The sequence below is a fragment of the Sturnira hondurensis genome, unplaced genomic scaffold, assembly GCF_014824575.4.
Source record: "Sturnira hondurensis isolate 20B ecotype Veracruz unplaced genomic scaffold, ASM1482457v3 Scaffold0000880, whole genome shotgun sequence".
Lineage (NCBI taxonomy): Eukaryota > Metazoa > Chordata > Mammalia > Chiroptera > Phyllostomidae > Sturnira > Sturnira hondurensis.
The window spans coordinates 20,406,971-20,430,329 of NW_028073511.1; the positions used below are offsets into that span (position 1 = coordinate 20,406,971).

At 40.9% G+C, this 23,359-nt stretch overlaps 1 protein-coding gene across 3 annotated transcripts in view; it reads right to left on the reverse strand.

Moving 5' to 3' along the window:
* Window positions 1-23,359, reverse strand: part of CD96 (CD96 molecule) — an 86,124-nt gene that overhangs the window by 23,944 nt on the left and 38,821 nt on the right. For all 3 annotated transcript variants that reach the window (XM_037055493.1, XM_037055483.1, XM_037055477.1), the window contains exons 7-8: window positions 20,674-20,862; window positions 14,389-14,481 (exon numbers count right to left, since the gene is read on the reverse strand). In XM_037055493.1, coding sequence (XP_036911388.1) covers window positions 14,389-14,481; window positions 20,674-20,862 — 282 coding nt within the window. The remainder of the gene's footprint in view (window positions 1-14,388; window positions 14,482-20,673; window positions 20,863-23,359) is intronic.

Sequence of the window (23,359 nt, forward strand, 5' to 3'; positions counted from 1 at the left end):
ATTTGTATTAAAATGGCTAATTATTTTTGACAGTGGGGTGCAACCTAGGTGCCCGTCAGTAAATGAATGGATCAAAAAATTATGGTACATACACACAATGGAATTCTATGCAGCAGAAAGAAAGAAGGAGCTACTACCCTTTGCAACAGCATGGATGGAACTGGAAAGCATTATGCTGAGTGAAATAAGCCAGGAGTTGAAGGACAAATACCATATTATCTCACCTTTAACAGGAAGCTAGCAACAAAACGAACAAGCAAGCAAAATAAAAACAGAGACACTGAAATAGAGAACAGGGGGACAGTGACCAGAGGGGAGAGGGGAGGAAATTTCAGGGGAAAAGGGAAAGAGTTTGCAGGAACTAGTATAAAGGACACGTGGACAAAAACTAAGGGGGGTGGAAATGGGAGGGAGGTGGGGAGCACTGGGGTGGGGGGTGGGCTGGGATGGGAGTAAAAGACAGAAAACTGTACTTGAACAATAATTAAATTAAAAACTACTTGAAAATAAAATAAAATGGCTAATTAAATATTCTTTTTTGGAGGTCAGAAAATAATGTGGAAAAACTGTGGGTTTACTACAAAAGAAGGAGACTTCATTGGATTCCGTGCACGTGCTGCTTGGCGACAATGTGGGAACATGTGTGTGCTGCTGTGACCTTCCTGTCACTGCTCTCTTGCCTGGCTTAGACATCAGTGCTGCTCTTTGCTTCCTCCACACGCAGCAGCCCTGTGGGGCTTCTTGAGGGCTGAATGGTGCCAGTGAGCTTCTGGGAACAAAAGCATCAATGACGCTCTGTCACTGTCCTGAGAAAGTGGAAGGTCATTTCAGTCTTACTGGTCTCCAGCTGAATTTTGTTTGGATCTTGTCCTGAGGGTCTGAACCAGGTTGCACAGGTTATTGAAAGGGCGATCCCTTTACTATGGAACTTCGTTCATCAGGCAGAGCTGAGGCCATTCAGAGAACTCTCTGGGTTCCTAGATAAATTAAACCTCACCTACTCCCCTCGGCTCTACACCATAGTTTAAGGTTAAGGCCACTTGCCCTGATATGAGCAGACCTCTAACAATGTCCACATTGTTACCTTTCTCTGGTCACTTCATGCATTCTTTCTTCTATTCACCTGGCATTTGGGAAACTATCTTTCAAGCATTGTGCTTCACACAGCAGGTACAATGATCAGCTTCCCTGGAGTTTCAGTTTATGGAGGATATGTTCATCAACCAGACAATTAACGAATCAATTCAAATATTAAAACACACGAAAGACGAAAGGCTGAGTCTGAGTCCCAGAAAAGCTCTCCTGGGGGAGTAGCGGAAGAACTGGGACAGGAGAGGGAGGTGGTGAGGGTTTCCAGGCAGAGGATACATGTGTGGCACCTGTCCATTCCTGGCCGGCCAGTACAAGTCCTCAAGGAGTGTTTGTTCTGAGTGTTAAGCTGACGTGTGTGTGAAACTGTGACACACTACATGTCTCAATACACACTTACAGCCTCAGTAGGACACAGCTCTAACCATGGCACACGGGTGCTGGGACACTGTTCACTCCACAATGCTTTGTGGTTGCTGCTGTTGTCTTAAACACAGCTCCTTCCTAGAGCATGACCAGGAGCTCCTGGACCAATTAGAGGACATTTCTGACAGTCTCTTGACACCAAGTACCACATTTTTTAAAAATCGTATTTGTATTCCTTCTAGCCGAGTCTTAAAAGATTTATATTGATTAAGATGAAAGAGATAATCTTGGAAGTTGGAGAACATAGATATGATTTTTTTTTAAAGAGCAACTGACAAAGAGTTTTAGAAGCAAAATCTGAAGGTATAATAGAAGAAAATAGTGATGAGCTAAAGACTTATAATTTTATATAAATTTAAAATGTTAGCAAATTTATAGAAAGAAAGTAGTCACTTATATGTAAAGGCAACACAATACCATCCTCATATAAATGAGAAATCAGAAGATATACTTTTGTGTAAAAATTCACCTAATTAAATATTCCAGTCAAAAGAAAACCACCAGGTATGGAATTATCATAAAGAGACCAGCAGTAAATACTGAAATAGATAAAAATAAATTCATATTGATCACAGTATCAAGGTTACATTTATTCTTCACAAGGCAGAAAAGCCCCTTCAATATTCAGTAGTTGGTTCTATATCATAACTTAGCATGTGCATAAGTAATGTGCTAAACTTGGTGACAGGGTTGTTGCTAGTTATTTCTTCTTCAGTTTGAATGTTTATTATTATTATTATTATTAAATCTTACTGGTGTCCAGAGATACAGTAAAATAAGTTGTTTCCAGGAAAGAAGTTTGGAAGAAAATACTTTGTACAAAATGTCTTGTTTGTATTATTTCATAAACTACTATGAGATTAGATGAGAAGGCTTAAAAACTTCCTAGCCCATTTCTATGTCTGTACTCCTTAAAAATATTCTCACTATAATTAAAAATTAACCATTCATATTACCACTGGAAATTCGACTAAGTCAAAAGACACCTCTCGTCGGTTCTGGGTTGAACAGAGAAGACAGAAACATGTTCTGCAGAACTAATTCTAGTTGGCTCCTCAGGATGTCGTGAAACAAAACCAAATCTCTTAACCCAGACTTCCGTCACCTTCCCAGTGGCTGTTCCTCTCACTGCTGGAGAAGAGAAAGGCAGGAAAATGCATGGTGGGTTATTTTGGGGGAAATATTAAAATACTTTCCAAGCAATTTAAATTTTAAAGATCATTCATTAAAGACCTACTACATGCCAAATAAAAGAGACAGATGAAGCAAGTGTGATGTAAGGTAGGTGGAGAATGAAGAATAAATGCTAACAAAAATAAAAGAAATGTTGATTGGTCATTATTTCCTCCTTCATGAAATTCAAAAAGCACAAATTACAGGTCTATTTATTTGAGATAAACATTGTTTGCTAGGCTCCTCTTTTGGTCAGGGCATGCCTTCTCACATGGGTCTTTGCTTTGAAGTTGCTTTTTTTGCATTTTCACATTCAATGCTCACAACAACTGTATTAACTAGATAAAATATTATTCCTGTTTTTTAAGATAAGAAAGCAGTATTACAGAGGTAAAATGACTTGCCCCAAGTTACAGAGCCAGTAGGTGACCGAGAATTGAAGCCAAGAACTGAACCCAAGGCTGTCTGACACCAAAGACTGTATTCATCCTACGCTGGTAGCCCTGTAGAGTGTTGTTAGCTTTAGTACAGCCTGTACCAGCACAACCGGGGCTGAGTCATGAAAGAGCTCAGTCATGGTCCCTAGCACACAGCCGCCCATAAGAGAAGGCCTTTGACAGCCACTGCCTCTGCCTCTCCCACCATCACCTCTCAGCTTCCTGTCATAAGATTACCCAACCTTCATGCTTTGAGCTGGTGCTTTTTGGGGGAGGGGCTTCCTCTGCTGGCCCTGAAACCCTTCCTTTGTTAATATCTTCCTCCCTTGTACTTTGCAAAATATCCTTCAGTCTTCCCTCCAAATTTATTGAGTTGTTAATATGCATTGATAATCAGGAGTAGTCACAGTTTTAAGTGTTAAAAATACTTCAGCATGCAGATCACACACACACACACACACACACACACACACAGCCTTGCCCGCATGGGATTTACTTTCTTCTGGGGACAAACCAGATATGAAATGATACAAGATGTTAAAAAGATGCTGTAGAAAGGGGACAAGAAGTGAGATAGAGGCAGCTGTAGATTTAAATAGAATTACGTGGGACTCAGATCAAGAACATGCCATTCGAACAGTAATTAGAAGAAGATGAAGTACGGGACATCTGGACTTTTGGGAAAGACTTTTCCAAGTGGAGGGAATTGGTTAAAAGCCCTGAGGTAGGAGAAACCTCAGCATGTCAGAGGAACAGTAAGGAGGCCAATCTGGGTGAAGTGAAAAGAGAAAAGGGGGAGAATAGTGCAGTGGGGTTATAAGATATTAATTGGATATGACATGTGGCCTTTCATGCTAACTTTGTAGATATGCACCCTCTTCACCACCCACCTGCCTTCTCTACCCATGTGACCAAGATTCTGGTGGGTTTTATTTACACCAGAATCCATCTCAAATAGATACATACTTCTAGGACTAGATCGTTTTTATTAAAACACACATATAGACAGACGTGGTAGTTAGTCAACCACTCTAACTTCCTACCCCAAATTCCAAAAGGGATTGAAGGGCATTGATAATAAAGTGCAACATTTGACATTTATTGTAAACCAGGTACTATATTAGGTGGTTTGCATGTCTAGTCTCTTTTGTTGATTTTAATAACCCATTGAGAAAGGAACTACCCATACAAACATGCTTCCTTTTCTTCTTGCTTTTGTCTTCCCCGCTTCCTTCAAACAACCCCACTTTCAGCCATGCTTTAAAACTATGTTTATTATTTGCCAATCCATCATACTGCTGCCCCAAATTTCAGCTTTCTGTGGACATTTCAATGAGTAAAATATCACCTCATCACATTTACTTAATTTTCACTACATTTATTTTATTGACTAATTTTATTATATTTTAAAATAAAATTGTATATATTTAGGTATACAACATGACAATTTGAGGTACATATATGTAGTAATGACTACTATGTGCTAATTAACATAGCATCTCTCCTCACATAGTTATCACTTATGTGTGCATGTGATGATGGCTCCTGAAATACTTTCTTAGCAAATTTCCAATATTCAGTATAGTATTAACTGTAGTTAATATGCACACATTTGGTCTCCAGACTTATTGATCCTGCATGACCCAACTTTGCACCCTTTGACCAACACCTCCCCATTTCTCCCACCTCCTGATCCCTGGTAACTACCGTTCCACTCTGTTTCCATGCATTTGACTTTCGGTTTAGATTCCACCTATAAGTGAGAGGACGCCCCTTTTTCTTCTCTGTGTGCCCCAGGTTCATCCATGCTGTTGCAAATGGCAGAATCTCCTTTTTAAAGAATGAATAATATTCTAATGATTTGTTTATATGTATGTGTGTATATTTATGTATATCACAGAAAAACACAGATGGATAAAGAAATCATATGTATATGATATGGAAGCAGATGGTGTTCCTATCTTGGCTGCTGTGAATAATGCTGCAATGAACATCAGAACATGAATATCTCTTAGGGGTGACTAATATCATTCCCTTGTGTATGTACCCGGAAGAAGGATGGCTGAATCTTTACGAGTTTTACATTTAGTTTTTTGAGAAACCTGAAAAACTATTTTTTATTATGCTTTTCATACTGCTTTGCATAGTGTCTGCACCAATTTACCTTCCTACCAATGGTGTACAAGGATGCCCTTTTTTTCCATATCCTTGTCAACACTTGTTATGTTCTGCTTTTTTTTATCATAGCTACTCTAACAGGTGTGAGGTAATATCTCATTGTGGTTTTGGTTTGCACTTCCCTGATGATTAGTAATGTTGAGCATCTTTCTATATACCTGCTGGCCATTTGTGTGTCTTCTTTGGAAAAACATCTATTCATATCCTTTGCCCATATTTTAACAGGTTGTTTTTCATTTTGCTATGGGTTCCATGATTTCTTTATACCTTTTGGATATTATCTCATTATCAGATATATGACCTGCAAATGTTTTCTCCCAATCCATAGATTACCTTACATTTTGTTTATTGTTTCCTTTGCTGTGCATTTTTTTTGTTTTGACATAGTATACTTTTTTCTGCTATTACCTGGGCTTTTGGAGTCATATCTAAGAAACCATTGCCTAGGCCAATGTCAAGGAATTTTTCCCTATGCTTTCTTGCAGGAGTTTTACAGTTTCAGGTCTGTGTTTAAGTCTTTAATCTATTTTGAGGGGTTTTGTTTTGTGTGTGTGCCTGAGTGTCTATATGGTATAAGATAAGGGTGCAATCTCATTTATTTAGATGTGAATGTCCAGTTTTCCAAGCACCATTTATTGAAGAAACTATCCTTTCCCATTGTGTACTCTTGGCACTCTTGTTGAAAATTAGTTGACCATATACACTAGAGTTTATTTCTGGCCTCTCTATTCCTCTCCATTGGCCTATGTGTCTGTTTTTATGACAGTCTCGCACTGTTTTGATTACTACGGCTTGGTGGTATGGTGAGAACCTAGGAAGTGCGCTGCCTCCAATACTGTTCTTCTCAGGGCTCCTGGCCTATGTGCCCTGAAGTTCGGGGAAAAGGGGACCAATACTGACTCAGGTTGAAGAGGATATGCTGGGAGCCCATTCTTGGCTGGCAGTGCTACGTGGGCCTAGAGAGGACAGATATGGCCATAATGAGGAAAAGAAGCACTTTTCTTAAGTAAGAGGCCAAAGTGCCTATTTTCCCAACAAAACTAAAGGCCATGCAAAGAATTCTCATCCAGGGAGAATGCCCAAGAGAAATTAAGAAGCCCCCATGTACGATGGGCCCCCAGAAGCTCAAGGGCTGGAGGAAGGAAGAAGCAGAAAACTGGAGGAGAGGTGTAACCTGCACCAGAGAGACAGTGGCCACAGGCCAGTCACAGATTTCTGAGGAATGTGCCAAAGTGCCATAGGAGGTGGAGATGACTATTTTTATTCTCCCCATCCAGAAAGCACTTAAAACTAAACTAAAAAGACTTTACCTTCTAAATCAGATTATGGAGAGCATGACAAAAAAGGTCTTTCCCCACCTGCCTCTCCTGGTTTTCCTCTACCCTGTGACCCTCCCAAATACGTTCAAGCTGATAACTAGGAGTGGAAGAGAGGAAGAAGCCAGGAAATCACGAAGACATCTCCCACGTCTCTCCCCTGACCCCCACAGACACACAGCACATGACCTCACACAAACCTCATGTCCAGGCTTCCACAGCTGACACAGACCCAGGCTGTGGATGGGAGGAAGGGCAGAAGTTCTGGACCAAATTAACTTTTGCAAGTTTTGACATTATGTTTGAAAAGGCTTTTAAATTATTGACAGGGGTCTGGTCTTGTTACTGAGAGAGGCCAGACAAAATGTATTATGTGCAAATCACCAAAAAAGAAAAAAAAAGCAAAGGAGTCTGCCTGAAATTTTTCTAGAAACTAAAAGAAGACTTTTTTTGCCAGGCAATGCTGGGAAACAATTAGTTTTTGCTAACTTACCCAAACCAGCTTATTTATTAACTAACTACAAAGGTAGTTATTTATAAATTTAGGCTATGATTGCTTGAGGGATCTTATCAGTCAAACTAAATTATTCAAGACTTTACCTTCTTCCTGTGTAAGATTAAACCTGAAACTTACTTTTTCAAATAATATTTTCATTGGCCTTCCATTCCATCAACACAGCATCTACTGGCATAACCACCTAATCTCTCCAACAAATGTGTAATTGTACTTTATCAGTTATAGCACCTCCATCAATATATCACCTGCAGCACAAAGAGCCTTTACACCTGGGCCCACATTCACTGGAGAGGTGTGCTTAAGCGAGCACAGGCTTTCAACTGTGTCCACATATCTGAGTCAGCCCCATCAACCCTGGACATCGGGATGAGGTGGGTAGTGACCTTCAGGCCCACACGAAGGACACACCTGGTGTGCGATCCTAACCTCTGCACATGACCCTGTTTCCATATTGGAGGCAGACTGTTTGGGGAAACACCTGCTTCTGGATGACCAAAGACAATGTGTTTAGCTGGCTCACTGGTCTAGACAGGGTTTGCAGGACTCTCTTGAGGGAAGAGGATAGGAAGAAGGATAGAGCTCATCACACATCATGCGATGCATTTGTAGACACTCAATAATTATGAAATGAACTGAAAGATAGGTCATGCGATAAATTTTTCCCAGAGACATCTTACTCCAAGGGGGGAAACGGGATAAACAAATATCCAAGCTAAACCAGTCATCAAGAAGGCTGCCCCTGACTGATGGGTGACAGGTATGGGAAAATAAAGAAATAAATTCTTTAACAACTTGTAACACGTGCCCCAGGTGAAATGTGGTGAGGAGGAGGGTAGAATGACCAGGTTCCCTAGAATTCACGGGAGAGCACCGGACTTTTGTATGGATTCTGCACCCATCTCTGGGCAATAAGAATTATAATGACGTTGAGAAAAGAAGGAGTAACAAAAAGAGGGGCGTCTTTTTCCCTGATGTAATTCCAACTGCAGAAGCGAGCCTCACTTTCAGAGGCCGCACTTCTCAGACAACGCTGGTCCAGAGGAGGGGAGCGTTAAAGAGGCCCAGCTGTCACATCGGCCTTTCCAGAGCAGCTCTTCCAGCTTCACACTAGAAGGGACCTAGTCGGTGTCTACAGACAATTGTTGGGCAGTCATCAGGAGCTCTGAGGCAGCAGGACGCAGTCTCTGAATTCTGACTGTCTGGGTTCCATCCTGGCTCTTCTACTTTCTGTATGATGTTGGGTAAGTTATTCAACCTCTGTGCCTCAGTACCTTCATCTGTAAAATGGGGATAATGACAGTACCTATAGTGTCATTGTGAGAATTAAATGAGGTGATCCACTTGCCAGTTTCGAATGGTGCCAGACACACTAGAGGCACTCAGATACCAACAAATACTGTTAATATTACTGCTTGCTACTATCGATACAATCATGGAAGTGGGTAAAATACCTCACATAATTACTAGGAAGGAAACTGGGAGCCCTTTGTAGGGCAGTCTTCTACAAACCATGTGTTTGTCCCCTGTGATTAGGCAGACAACCCTGCGGAGTCTCCTATTGCAGTCTCTCATTGCTACATGTGCCCATTCTAATTCAGACCATCACCACTTTAAATCACTTAAAATCGACATCATTTGGCCTTCGTGCTCCCTGTTCTTACTGCTACTACTTACCATACACACAGCTTCTGTTTTACTCACCCACAGTGGCTGTCCGGTGATGCTGAGATCACAGCCCGAGTCCGTAGTTCACTAAGTTTAAGTTCACCCTCACCTAGTTCCACCGCACCCAAGCCACCTTACAGCCGCCCCCCAAACAAACACTGCCAGCACTCACCCTGCTTGTCTTCTCAGGTCCTGCATTCAGTTTATTTTGTTTTTGATCAAAAGTATTGTCTGACTGTTTGTTGCTCATCTTCCTTCCATTTGGGGCTATATTTTCTCCACATGCCTCCCTAATGTCCTACCTGTGCAGACCTCCCTGATTCTGTTCCCCTCACCATTAGCACTTACTTATTTTCTTACTTTTCCATCCCTGCATACATAATATGTAACAATGGTGGAAGATATCAGACAGCAGTGGAGGCATCTGGACACTTCAAAGTAGGCATGACATGACCAGCAAAGGTGTCAGAGGCCGCTGTCACAAGAACGTCACCAGAGTCTTCTCACTGCCTTGCAGACTCTCTCTGGAAATCCCTCTTAGCTATAGAGCTCAGTATTGAGACCTACAACTGATCCTCTCTGCTTCCCCTGTGATTTGTATTGGACTACTTTTACACAATGGCATAGTTTCCAGTTCAATCCCCCACCCTTTCTGACATGCCTGCTCATAAATGAGTAGTTTGTTGCATCCCCTGGGCAACTGCTTCTTTCAGCGTCTGACCTCCCACTTGCCCAGGATCTGGCATATTTACCTGGGGAGCCCGCCAATGGTTACTCAAGGTGTCCAGGAAATATCCAGACTGTGGGGACCAGCTAAGTCTTGAGAGAGGGCTTAATATTAAAAACAATATCCTCAGGTCCAAGGGTTGTGCAAAGCCACAAAGATAGGAGGGTCTGTGGGCTGGTGGGCTGGTGGGCAGTGAAATGGGAGGCTGGGCAGCAGGCCCTGTTAGAACACAAACTCTGTGTATGTGGGACCCTGCCTGTTGGGTTTATCACCATATCCCAGCACCTCAAAAATTCCTGGCATGTTGTTGAATAGAAAACTTGCAGATGGCACAGGGAGCTCCTTGGGGCAGCAGAAAGCCCTGAGTTATGCCAGTATCGTCCCACCCTACACGGGTCAGGTGTCTCTGACTGTTCCATGGGGGCTTGTTTCATTTCACCACCTAGCTTGCCAGCCCTCCTGTCTCTTCCAAGGATGGAAAAAGCAACTGGGACTCAGCAAACACCAATTAGTTCAGGTTGAATTGAATTGGGTTTCCCTGGGTAACTCATGGAGTTTGTTATGAGTTACAAGGACTTCCTCCAGTTAAAGAATGTTGTTTCCATTTTTGTCAACATTTGTTTAAAACCTACCCTTTTATTGAGGGAAAAATACAAATTGGACATTTGTAGGAAAATAAGTAGCTTAATGGTTACAACTGAATAATGCAGTTCATTACATCTTAGAATTTGAAATAAAACCATCATCTTTTGAAATGAGCTCCCAAGACATGTTCCATCTTGCTCATTTCCTTTCTTAAAAGAACACCCAAGGGTGAATCCTACCAGCTTCCGAGGTAGCCAGTGATCATCGCCCTCCAGCTTGCCGAGGCAAAATTTGGACTTTTCTGTTGTCATTCACTGATTATTCTAAGAAAATAATGTTTACTTATATGTACTCAACCACTTGTTTCACATGTTTTTGGCATAGAAATCAGACTGAAAATTGTTCCAAACATAATCTAGTATTATTATCTTGATAGACATTGAAATTTTCTAAAGCAAAACATAGCTCCTCTTAAATCAGAGCCTGATTTAAACCAGGGTTTCCCAACCTCAGCACTATTGACTGTTGGACCAGCTGGTTCTTTGTTGTGCAGGCTGTCCTGTCCTGTGTTGTATGGCATTCAGCAGCATCCTTGGTCTCTACATATTACAAGTTAGTAGCACCTCCCAACTCCCCATTGTGGCAATCAAAGTGTCTCCAAGGCCTTGGCTGGGTTGCTCAGTTGGTTGGAGCATCATCCTGTACAACGAAAGGTTGCAAGTTTGATTCCTAGTCAGGGCACATACCTAGGTCGCAGGTTCGATCCCTGGTAAGGGCACATAAGAGAGGCAAACAATTGGTGTTTCTTTCTCATATAAATATTTTCTCTCTCTCTCTTTCTCTCCTTTCCTCTCCCTCTAAAATCAATAAACATGTTTTGGGTGAGAACTTTTTAATGCCTCCATACACTACCAAATGTCCCCAGGAGGTTGGGGGGCAAAGTTACCCTGGAGAGAACCACTAATCTAAAACAGTCCTGAAGTCCAACCTGGTGGGCGGGTCCTTATTTTAAGGAAGTCTTTCAATTCTTCAGAAATTTCCCAACTATGTCACTATAGTGTGACAGTAGATCAGGTAGTGTTTTTCTGTTTTTTAATAAATATATCTACTTGTGCTCTCTTTCCCTCCCTAATACGAAAACTCTAATACATTATGGAGTCCCTAAGGATAACATTGTCCTTTTCCTTTCCTGGAATTTCTTCACAGACGTAAGAATAGTGCTTGGTCTGATGACAACATGTAATAGAAGAAATTCATTTCTGCTCACAGCTGGAAGAAGGGGTAACATGGCATGATTCTTCCTCTTTTGTTCACTGTTGCATTTCCAGCATTTAGAAGAGTATCTGGTACATACTAAGTGTACAGTAAATACGTCATAAATGGGTTACATCATTTCCTTTAAAATAATTTTAATGGGGTCCCTGACCCATTTTTTAAAGAAAAACATTCCTTAAGACTTAAAGTTCTTTTTCTTCTGCGTTTTCCAATATTCATCTGTGCTTCTTTGCCACACAGTGCCACCTCTCTGACCCAAGCTTAGCAACTAATAGTTTCTCGAATACTCATCAACATCTTTGCCAATGAACAACTGCTCAGTTTGTTCTCTTTAAAAACTAAGAGAGGTTATAAAAGAGAGGTTATTGAGGTTATAAAACTCTCAATGGAGTCAAATAAATATAACACACACTTCAAGAATCATCTTATTTCATCTCTCCTAGGTAACACCTGACTGAGTTCATAAACTCATGGAGATCTTTCTTTGCTCAAAGTCTAAGACTAACTGGTCTGTACCTTTCCTTGTACATTTAGGAAATCCCTTTGAGAGGAAGGGAGAAAAAGCAAGAGAGAGAGAGGGAGAGAGATAGACAGAGAGATAGATAGAGATATTGATGTGAGAGAGAAATATTGATCAGTTGTCCTACATATGTGCCCCAACCAGGGATCAAACCCATAACCTTTTGGTGCACAGGATGGTCAACTGAGCCACATCAGCAGGGGCTCCCTGTGCATTGTAATTCTGTGAGAGGCCTCACCTTTCCCCTTACGATTTTGAACCATCGTTTCCATGCGTGCATGTCCTCTGCAACCTTTCTGAAGGCAGGAACAAATTATCATTTTTTAACACCATAGAGTGTATTAAAGGATATCCCTATAGTGAAGGAATGTTCTTCTCATGAATTATTTTATTTATTCATTTATTCAACTAATATTTTTTACTGGCCTGTTCTGTGCAAGGTGGCAAAACAAATACGTTTCTGTTTTTATGCAGTGTTTAGATCAAACAGAGAAAACATGGTATCTCATATAGTGAGAACCAGATTTAGCATCAGAAGACTTTGGTGTGAATACAAGCTTGTCTACTTACTATCATGTGACCATTTATTCTGTCAGCATCTCAGTGTTTCCACCTGGAAAATGGGAATAATAATGCTTGTTCTCTCTATCTGTTATAATAAAGAAGATCAAGCCACATTACATTTTTTTGTGCCAATATTTTCTAAGTGACTGTGATGGTGTTAATTTGTTCACAAATTCTTTGATATGCTCCCCTGTGGGAAGTAGAGCCTAATTCTCCTCTTGTTGAGTATGAGCTGGACTTAGTGACTTGCTTCTAACAACAAACAGAATAAAGCAAAAGTAATGGTGCGCAATTCTGGACACTAGATCCTAAAAAGGCAGCGTGGCTTTTGTCTTGCTAACCCTATTTCTTGAATTACTTGGTCCAGGGGAAGCCAGCTGCCACTCTGTGACAGCCCCATGGGAAGGCCATGCATGTGGTGAGGAGCTGAGGCCTCCTGCCAACATGCTCTAGTTTAAAAATTGAACCCTCCACCCTGTGAAGACTTCACATAACTGAAGCCCTAACCAACAGCTTGACTACTACCTCATTGGAGAATCTGAGCCATGCCATCCAGTTTGCTGACCTTGATTTCTGACCCCTAGAAACCATTTTTTAAAAAAATATATTTTATTTATTTTTAGAGAGGGGAAGGGAGGGAAAAGAGAGGGAGAGAAACATCAACATGTGGTTGCCTCTCATGCGCCCCCTACTGGGGACCTGACTCACAGCCCAGGCATGTGACCTGACTGGGAATTGAACTGGCAACCCTTTGGTTCATAGCCTGGGCTCAATCCACTGAGGTATGCTAGTCAGGGCTCTAGAAACCATTTGAGACAATATATGTTTTACAAGTTGCTAAGTTTTGAGGTAATTTGCTATAGAACAACAAATAAGTAATTCATAGAGTGATGTAGACATGCAAGGTTTTATTCTTGAATATGCTAATATTTGTTAAATGAAGAATATTATAATCTACTATGGTTTATTGCTGAGTGATAAATTAGAAGTGAAAGAAAAAGAAACTTGAAAAGAAAATGATAAAATCCTAAGAACTAGGAAAACTCAGATAAATGTACGATTTCTAACGGGAGATTCGCAGGCATTTCTCACTGTGCCACACTCTTTATTTCTGAGCTCTGTCAGCCTGCGACAACGGCTGCAGAGGATATGCCAAAGGGTACAGGCTGCAGGAGCCCTTCATCTCCACCGACCGCTTCCGTTTTACTCCACTTCCTGTTCTCATTTTGAGTTAAATTAATAGTTTTAATTAACTAAGGATGAAAACTTTATTTCTACTCTACAGAAAACATATATTTTGTGTGTGTGTGTGTGTGTGTGTGTGTGTATCAGACAAAGTTACCATGGTTCTTGGTCAAACACAAAGGCTTAAAAATAAACAATTTGTTTGCATCGATGTCAACTTCTGAAAGTCAGTGTCATCTCTTTGCCACAGCAACACTGCCCCAGCCTGACCTCCACTGTTAATACCACCATCGGGAGGCTGAGTTCACAGTCCTCACCAGTCAACTTGCTCGAAATTAATGTGAAGCAAAAAAAATTAAATTTAAAACTATTTACCTCCATCTGGTCTACAGGCTCTCCATTTACAATCAATTCCCGAAACACTCTACTGAGAACACAGCTGTGGAGGAGGACTGTCAATTTATTAACCTATTTAATAATAAATACAAAATTTAATTTCTCACTGAGTACTTATTGACCCTGATTTTGCCAGGGCTTCAAGTGAAGGGCTTTGGAAGTTGTGCTAACTCTCAGAAACCATGAGAATAGTACTTAATACGTTTATCTAAAATGTTAGAAGTAAGAAATGGTTATAGATAATTTCTAAAAAAATTTTAGAAATTTTTTGTCAATATACTTCATTAAAGGATTAATAGTTCATGGAAATTAAAAGAGTATGAAAAGCTTCTTACCTGTAGGAGACATGCTGGTGGCTGGAGAGGGCTGGGTGTGGAGGGCAGATTCTGTAACACTGTATACAGGGTCTGTTGGAGGGTTCACTGAGCCTGAAAGGATGAAGCAGACACTTAACAATGAATAAAGTATTGTAATAGAAAGATCAACTATTGACTTAGTCTCCCTCCCCAAAAAACTTTTGTTTTTCTTTCACTTAACAAAGCATGATTGAAGGCCCTTTAATAGGTGAGGCATTGTGCTGTAGTGGTGGATAGCAAGGATGTGGCCATGTTTAAGGAGCCTGCAGCCTAGATGATAGGTGGACAGCCAGGCACTGTGCTGAGTGCTGTGGCCAGAAGAGTAGAAACAATGATACAACTATGAGATTTAAAGTAACACCAATGAACCTGAAATTGTTGGTATTATGCTCTTTCTAAACTGTCTGTTTTTTTCATAAAACTTTCACTTGGGCTACATTTCTCTCTCTGTGTGATAAGCGGCCTAGGAGTGAAAGAGAGGCTGAAATACGTTATTTGGCTTACCGCATATCCATGCCAGTTCCTTAAAATTTCCACTATTTTACTGCAAAATATTCCTATTAACAATATGGGACAATCCACAAATACCAAAACGGATCTAATGACTTGAGGAACACGTGGGTTAAGTACGGGGAGCAGATACTGGGGCTGGGGTGTTTGTGGCTTTCCACACAAAATGGCATTGGGAATAGCGTCACATATCTGATGTCAATTACTCTTTGCACATTTAATGACGAATTACACTATTGGTCTGATTCTGTAATTTACTTTAAGGGCAAACGATATGGTATTTAAGTTATGTCACTTGATATCCCATAGCACACTGGAAGGAACTTCTTGTGATCTAGGTTCATCTGTGTTTGATTCTCGTTGTTGGAAATGTGGTCATTGCTGTTGGCTGCAGATGCAGGGACAGCTGGCTCTGACGCCTGTCGTACAACGATTCCTTGTTATTAATCTCTGAGGAGGTGGGGGAGGACAGTTCTATGGAGAGCATATGAATAGGCTGGCAAAATAACCATCTTCTCCTTCCCATGCCATCCAAACAAAATGGACCTCTTAGCACGACACGCACATTTGATCATGATTTGTCCCCTACCACATCCCCCACCTTCATTTCCTGATGCTGCCTGTTACACTTTACATCTCTCTCAAATCACATTATTTGTCCAGCAGGTGAGAGTTCCACCCAGTTTCCCTAACACAATTTGCTCTCTGTGACTTCTCGATCTCGTGCCTGCCATTTCTAACACTTTCCCACCCCACACCTCCTAGGTGCACTTGCTCAAACTTAAAAAGCCTAAGGATCTTTTTGATGTGATCAGAGTTTGCCCTAGCAAAGGCCTTATTACTCATTGGTTATGCCCGGGAAAAGTAATTGTTTTATTCACTTTGCATTTTTGTATTTTATGCAAGAGGATAATGATTGGGAGCCTATAAATTCCTTCTTGACATTGGAAGAAAGACCCGCTTAAGTTAGAGCTGACTACTGGTGCATCATAAGCATCATCTTCCAAAGTAAGAACCTTAATCAGGAGGATCATGGACCTGGAAAAACAATGCACAGGCGTTTTTCTCTGTAGATTGTTTAGAGCAGGGGTTGGCAAACTATGGCTCACAGGTCAAATGCAACCATTTACCTATGTTTGTAAATAAAGTTTTACTGGAACACAGTCATGCCCACTTGTTTATATATTGTCTATATAAGAAAAGTGTGTTGCTTCTGAGTGCTAAAGCAGAGAAATTCTGGGAATACTCCAGAGCAGAAAAGAGCTTTAGTGAGAGAAGAACAGTGTTTGCTGCCTTTTGTTCCAGAGAAGAGTAATAATGTTGAAAGGCTGCAACATAACCACACTCTGAGGCGCTTCCATCCCTGCCTCTCCCCAGTCTCCCAGGAACTCTTTGCCCTTTGACAAAAACGATACAGAGCTTTTAAAATGAAACTTAAGGCCAAAACTTATCCTTCTGGTTTCAGATTGTCCTGCACAGTAGAAACTCTGCTTTGGTTCAAACAAAACTCAGAGGGTGTCAAAGGAGCAGCTAAAAAAACCTAATGGGAGAAAATTATTTTCCAAAACTCAAATACAGAGTTTAGCCAAAACACATGAGCAAGTTTCAGACTATTACATTGACTACCTGTCAGGGGCTGAGTGAGCAGCTGGCTTCATGCAGCAACACTTTTCCTGAGTGTGTGTGCTCTGCAGCAGGCCCTGCAGGCCCTCAGGACCAGCAGTGGACAGCATAGGGCAGAGGGGCCAACTTTAGGGCTTCTTCAGAGCTTGACTCAGCCCTTAGCTGGTCTACCTGGAAATGAACTCCAGGACACTCTAGGTCCCTGCTACTCGAGATGTGGCTCGTGGCTTTTCTTAGGAACTTAATAGAAACTCAGATTCTCAGGTCCTCCCCCACCCGCCTTGATTTATTGAATCAGAATCTGCATTTTATCAAGATCCTTGGGTGATCTGTATTTACATTAAAGTCCCTTACGGATACACTCAGGATACCCAGGATCAGTCATGAGTATGGGAGACATCACAAGAAGTATTTGTCTGGCACATCCCACTCCAATATTCAATGGTTCTTTTTAATTCTTTCTCGTCACCCAAAAGACATATGCACACTCACACAACTTGTTTGCCCTTACCTTTCTTTTTATTCCCAAGGTCTTGACCTTAACAGTTACAGTTGGAAATCCATTTAATAAACAAATCTCTGTCGAAGCTGATGCAGCCAGGATATTCCCCATCCCAGGGGGTATTCACACTCAACTTTTAGATTAAAACAGAAGAAAATATCCCCTATACCTCAAGAAAACAAAACATGCTTGGTATATGCCAAAAACTTGACTGCAGTGCTCCAAATTAAGACATTCTGATTAGCTAGGACAGCAGGACAGGATATTTTTAAAAAATTAACTGTTGAACCATAGAAATCTGCAAGCCTTGGTAACTCAAATAACTGCCTATTGAGCTACTGATGACCCCCCACCCTGACCCCTTTCACTTCTGAGTTTTCTAGAGAAAAAAATCATTGAGCCTTTGAACTTCCTGGGAGACTGGGGATAGCTGGGGAAGGGAGCACCTCAGGGCACTGTTATCTTGCAGCATTCCAACATTGTTACTCTCCTTCGAGAACAAAAGGCAGCAAAACCTGCTCTCCACTCCCTGAATCTATTTTCTGCTCTGTAATATTTCCAGATTTTCTCTGCTTTAGCACTTAGAGACAACAGAATTTTCTTCTGTATCCTCATCTTGATATCTGTCAGCAACAATAGCTTGACAAGGCGATGATTCTTGGACAAATCATTAGATGTTTACTCCAGTGTTCATCCAGCATCCAGCAGTACTAACACAGGCAGAGAAAGCATGTTTGGAAGTGTTTAAGAAGTATAACAAATAGGGTAATATGACGCAGGGATGTATCATGTCACTTTACAGAGTCTCAACTGCATCTTCTAAATCTCTCACAAAGATACATGTCACATGGTGACTAGAATGTAAGCTATAATTTTGGGAAACTGGACTCTTCAAGATTTATTGTCTTTCATATTGTATCATAAAGGGTAAAAACTCATCATAAAAATTTAAAAATAACCTCTGTTCAGAGCCTAAAATGATACCAGATCCAGGGTTATCCTGTAATACTGGAATTATTGTTGCTTTAGGTGTCAGAATCAGTGCTCCTTCTTATTACCCTAAAAATATTCATCAGTTTCTAATCATAAAACTAAAAGTAGTTTAAGAGAATGAGAAGACAAACCACAGAATGAGAGGGAAATATTTCCAAAGGACACATCTGATAGAGTACTGTTATCTAAAATATTAGGTAACTGAAACCATGAAGACATGCAAAGAACTCTTAACACTCAACAAGAAAAACTCTCTGATTGAAAGATGGGCCCAAACTTTAACAGACCCCACACCAAAGCAGATATGCCAATGTCAAAGAAGCTTATGAAATATGCTTTACATCACATGTCACCAGAGAAATGCAAATTAAAACAGCAATGAGATACCACTACACACCTATCAGAATGACCAAAATCCAGAGCACTGACCACACCAAATGCAGGTGAGGAGGCGGAGCAACAGGGACCCTCATTCACTGCTGGTGGGACTGCACGTGACGCAACTAGCCTTGGAAGACAGTTTGGTGGTTTCTTACAAAACTAATCACACCATTACCATACAATCCAGCAACCGTGCTCTGTGGCATGCACGGAAGTCGTCTAACGCTCACGCCCACACAAAAATCTGCACATGAATGTTTACAGCAGCTTTATGCATAATTGTCAAAACTTAGACTCAACCAAGATGTCCTTTAGTAGGTGAGTGTGGTACATGGATACAATAGAATATTATTCAGTGCTAAAAATAAAAATTGAGCTATCAACCGTGAAAAGACAAGGAGGAACTCTAAGTGCATACTACTAAATGAAAGAAGCCAATCTGAAAATGCTACACACATACTGTATCATTCCCATATAACATTCCTAAAAGACAAATCTATAGAGATGGCAAGAAAAAAAACAACAACTCAGTGTTTGCCAGGGGCTGGGTGTTAGAGGAAAGGGATTAATAGGCAGAGCACAGAGGACTTTCAGTGCAGTGAAATAATTCTGTATGACACTATAATGATGGACATGTGTCATCATACATTTGTTGAAGTCCCTCATATGTACAACACCAGAGATGAACCCTAAGGTAAGCTATGGACTTCAGATAATGATGATGCATCAAGGTAAGTTTCTCAATGGTAACAAACGCACCATTCTGGAGTGTGATGTTGATAATGTGGGAGAAAATGCATGTGTGGGGGGGAGGTATGAGGGAAATCTTTGTACATTTCTTTTACTTTTGCTGTGAATCTAAAACTGCTCTAGAAAAATAAAGTCTTTAAACAACAAGGCAAGTATAGTTTTAAAATAATAAAATAACAGTTTTTAAAACATAGTTCTGTCTATGATGGAAATAGGGTTCTCTTTGGAGTTTGAGGTTGTTTGGTGCTTAGCTTGTGTCTTTCAGTTCTGCCAAAGCTACTGACAACCCTGTGTGAGAACCGGTTACCTTCACTGTTCCAAGACAGCAGCCCTAACTGCACCCACACTTCAGAAAAAAAAGGTGTATTTGTTTTTTAGGGAATTAGACAAAGTTGCATATGGATCTTTCATTGTAAACCCATGACCATTTCTGAATAATTTAATTGTTCAGTTCATGTGACAATTTGTTTATATACACATACACAGAGAGAGCTACAGGGATGGTGCTACAGCCGCAGTATCCGATTAGCACTGTGTCTGAAGAGTGGGGAATGGCCTTGCCTGGGCCACCCACACGCCCTTCTCCCCCCAGTGATCCCAGGAACCAACTCCCTGTGTTTGGACAGGGCTAGGAAGGAGCCAAGATGCAGACCACAGCCTTGAATCAAAGAGAAACCCTTTTCCTCATCCATTTTTCTGGTTTTCATGAGTATGTTCTAGAATACGTCTCTGAAAATAGGAAGGTGGAAATGGATGTTAAGTTCTGCAGAGTTTTTTTATTAATGACTTTCAAATCTATTTAACTGTCATAGGTATTGCTTTACTATTACATATGCATGGTGGACAGTTGTCATTATAAACTTCCATTTTTTATAGGCAATCTGTTGTCACAGTGTTAAAACATTTGTTCACATATTTTATGTAGTAAAATATCCATTGTTTGATCTGGTTAATCAAATGTTGTAATAAGTAGAATGATACCACATATCAATTTTCAGGTCATAAAAATCGTCTGTGTGCCAGATTCTGTGCTTCCAAGTAGCAGGACCGAAGCCATTAAGACATAGTCTCTATCACTGAAATATCTATATGTCATACATAGTGTACCCATTATCCTGGGTCTCACTGAGTGTTTTTGGTGACTCAGAAGGAATTTTAAGATAAAAAAATTCTAAATGATGATCTCTCTTGATCATCAATATGTTTGTGTTACTTTTCATTATATGGTAGAGAAACAAAATGCTAGTTAGGAGTTATTATTAATGGAATTTGGAAAAAAAGCTGTATTCACATGAAATTCCTGAAAATAAGAGTTAGCTACTTTTTATTTTCAGTAGTGTCCAATTTGTCAAAAATACTTGCTCCTTTGAAATTTAATAATTTTAAGTAGTATAGTGAGAGTTTTCTGAGATTAAAATATGGAAATGATGAGTATTCTAAGTGTTCCAATCAGACATGTTCTGAGCTTATAGCATCGTGGCCACCTTATGCATTAGACAACTCACCCAGGGAAAAAGTGATCTTTTCAGATGAGATATTCCGCACTTTATTTCCAGGCACTGGAATCAGAGCCATACACCAGATGGTCAGGTTTTTGGCCTGGGCTGGGTTATTGCCATACCCCGATGTGAAAACAGACTTCATGTTCAAAAACCCACTTTTGTCTTTTCTCTCTTCATTAGGAATGTATGTTTCTACAAGACAAATTAAAAAAAAGGTTAGTCACTAACATTTCTTGTATAAGCCTGCAAGGTATGGCTGGCGACAGTTAGGTTTATAGTAATGGAGAGCCTAAAGGGGTCCAACCATAGCTTCTGAGCTGTGAGTGTCTGTGCCAGCAGGCCTGGAATTGACCAGAACTGCTTTGCTCAAGTTCCCACCTGGTATCCGTCCAGGGTCGAGGTGTGAGATGTACTGATTAAGAGTGTTGCCTTGTTTGTAACCATGGTTCCAGGGGGTTTGGGGACAGGACAATTACACCCGCCCTGGAGAGAACTTGGGAGGGCTCTGCTGTGAAGCCTGGGTGCACGTCAGGGATATATCTGAGTGACCAGGAAAATACAAAATGACCTCAGCTGAGCCTCCATGTTGGGGTCCCCACTTGTGAGGTGTTCTGTGCCCTATTGGTGGTTCCCCAAGTCCCCCTTCTGGCGAGAGGACAAAGAACCAGACCTGGCATCAACAGACCCCTTGCTATACATGCACATGTGATGCATATTCTTATTTGAGTGGCACTGCTGTATTGTACCCTTTTCCTGCAATAAGCTTTAGATTTACAACCATTGTCATTTTGGGTCCCAGGAGTCTTTTTTAGAAATAGGAACCTATTTAACTGCCACTGCTAGTACAACCTCCAAACAGCTTCCATGGCAGCAAGAATTTAATGTAAAACCATCTGTCACCATAGGCCAGGACTTTCTGAATTCTCACAGCTTCCTTACATTAAAGGTCCTAAATGCTCATTCTGAAGTTGTTACTTGCCAACTCAGCACTAACTGGAGTTGCACACTGGTAGATATCTGACCTCACTCTCTGGCCTTATGGTTGGGAGCACGATTGTTACTGCCCAGGAACTTCAGTGCCTTAATACAATTTTCTCCTGCATTCACACTAGCTCTGTCCAGCCTCACAGAGCTATGACTCACTTGCCTCCTTCCCCAGCCCCTTCCACCTTTGCACACACTGCACATCCATTCCTTTAATCATGAAGCATCATCACCAAGCCCTTATTATATGAAATGTTAAAGGGATTTATCTAAGAAAAAGAAGATACAAAATACGAGCAGTGAAAGGACAGCAAACTCACAGTTATTAACAACCACACCTAAAACAAAAGCAAACTAAGCAGACAGCTAGATCAGGAGCAGAACCATAGAAATGGAGATCACATGGAGGGTTAGCAACAGGGGAGTGGGAGGAGGAGAAGGGGGGAGAAGGTACAGAGAATAAGTAGCATAGACGGTAGGTAGAAAATAGAACGGGGGGGGGCAAGAATAGTATGGGAAATGTAGAAGCTAAAGAACTTGTGACACATGGACATGAACGAAAGGGGGCGAATGGTGGGGAGGGGTGTGCAGGGTGGAGGGGAATGAAGGAGGGAAATGGGACAACAGTAATGGCACAATCAATAAAATATATTAAAAATAAAATAAAAAATCGTTAAGCCCTTGGGACATTAGGCTCTGGTCAGCATCAAACTGTCTTAAGAAGAAAGCCTCAGGTCTGTTAACCACGATAACAGAGTTTCTGCCAAACTAAAGATAACAGTCTCACTCTCAGTTGTGTTTAGCCTCAGGCCTGTGAAATCAGAACATCCCTACCAACCACATGCTCATGAAATCAGACTGGACACTGCCGTGGCTGACACCAGACCCGAAGCAATGATCAACTACGCGCTGCTCTAGCTCAGATGACTCAGCAGAGCCCATGACCCCAACTCCCTTAGCTACCACTACTAATGATTTTCCCCCTATATAATCTATCACCTAGAGGCCATTGGAGAACTGCCTGTTACAGTACTGCCTCATCCGTGCCTCTGGTCTTGGTGCTCACTCCCTAAATAAACCTTTACTTTTCTTTGCTGCAAACTCCTGTTTGAGTCTTATTGGGCTTTGACATGCATAAGCAAACTAACCCCTTTGGTTCAGTAATATAATGGGCACATCAGATCAGGGATTATTTAACAGGAGAACAAATCTATAATGACATTTAACAGATATTATTAGGCCCTGACTCATGTGGCTCAGTTGACTGGGCAAAGTCCTACAAAGCAAAAGGTCACTGGTTTGGTTCCCAGTCAGGGCACATGCCTGGGATGTGGGTCTGGTCCCTGGCTAAGGTATGTGAGAGAGGCAACGCTTACATCGACGTTTCTCTCCTTCTCTTTTTCCTCGCCCCCTTTCCCTCTCTGTAAATAAATAAATAAATAAATAAATAAATAAATAAATAAAAATTTAAAGACCAGATATGATCCTGATCATATTTTATCATCATGTTTTATCATCATTGTGGGTGAACTGCTTTTAAAGAACTAATAACAAAAACCAGTAATAGTCTCAAAATGAATCAAGTAGATAAACACAATCATTCAGAAACATAAAACTTTAATTTTTCAAATTAAAAGTAATGCAGTAAGAGCTACGCCATGCAGTTACTGTTGAAAATACATTGTACTTTGAGAAAAAATGACTC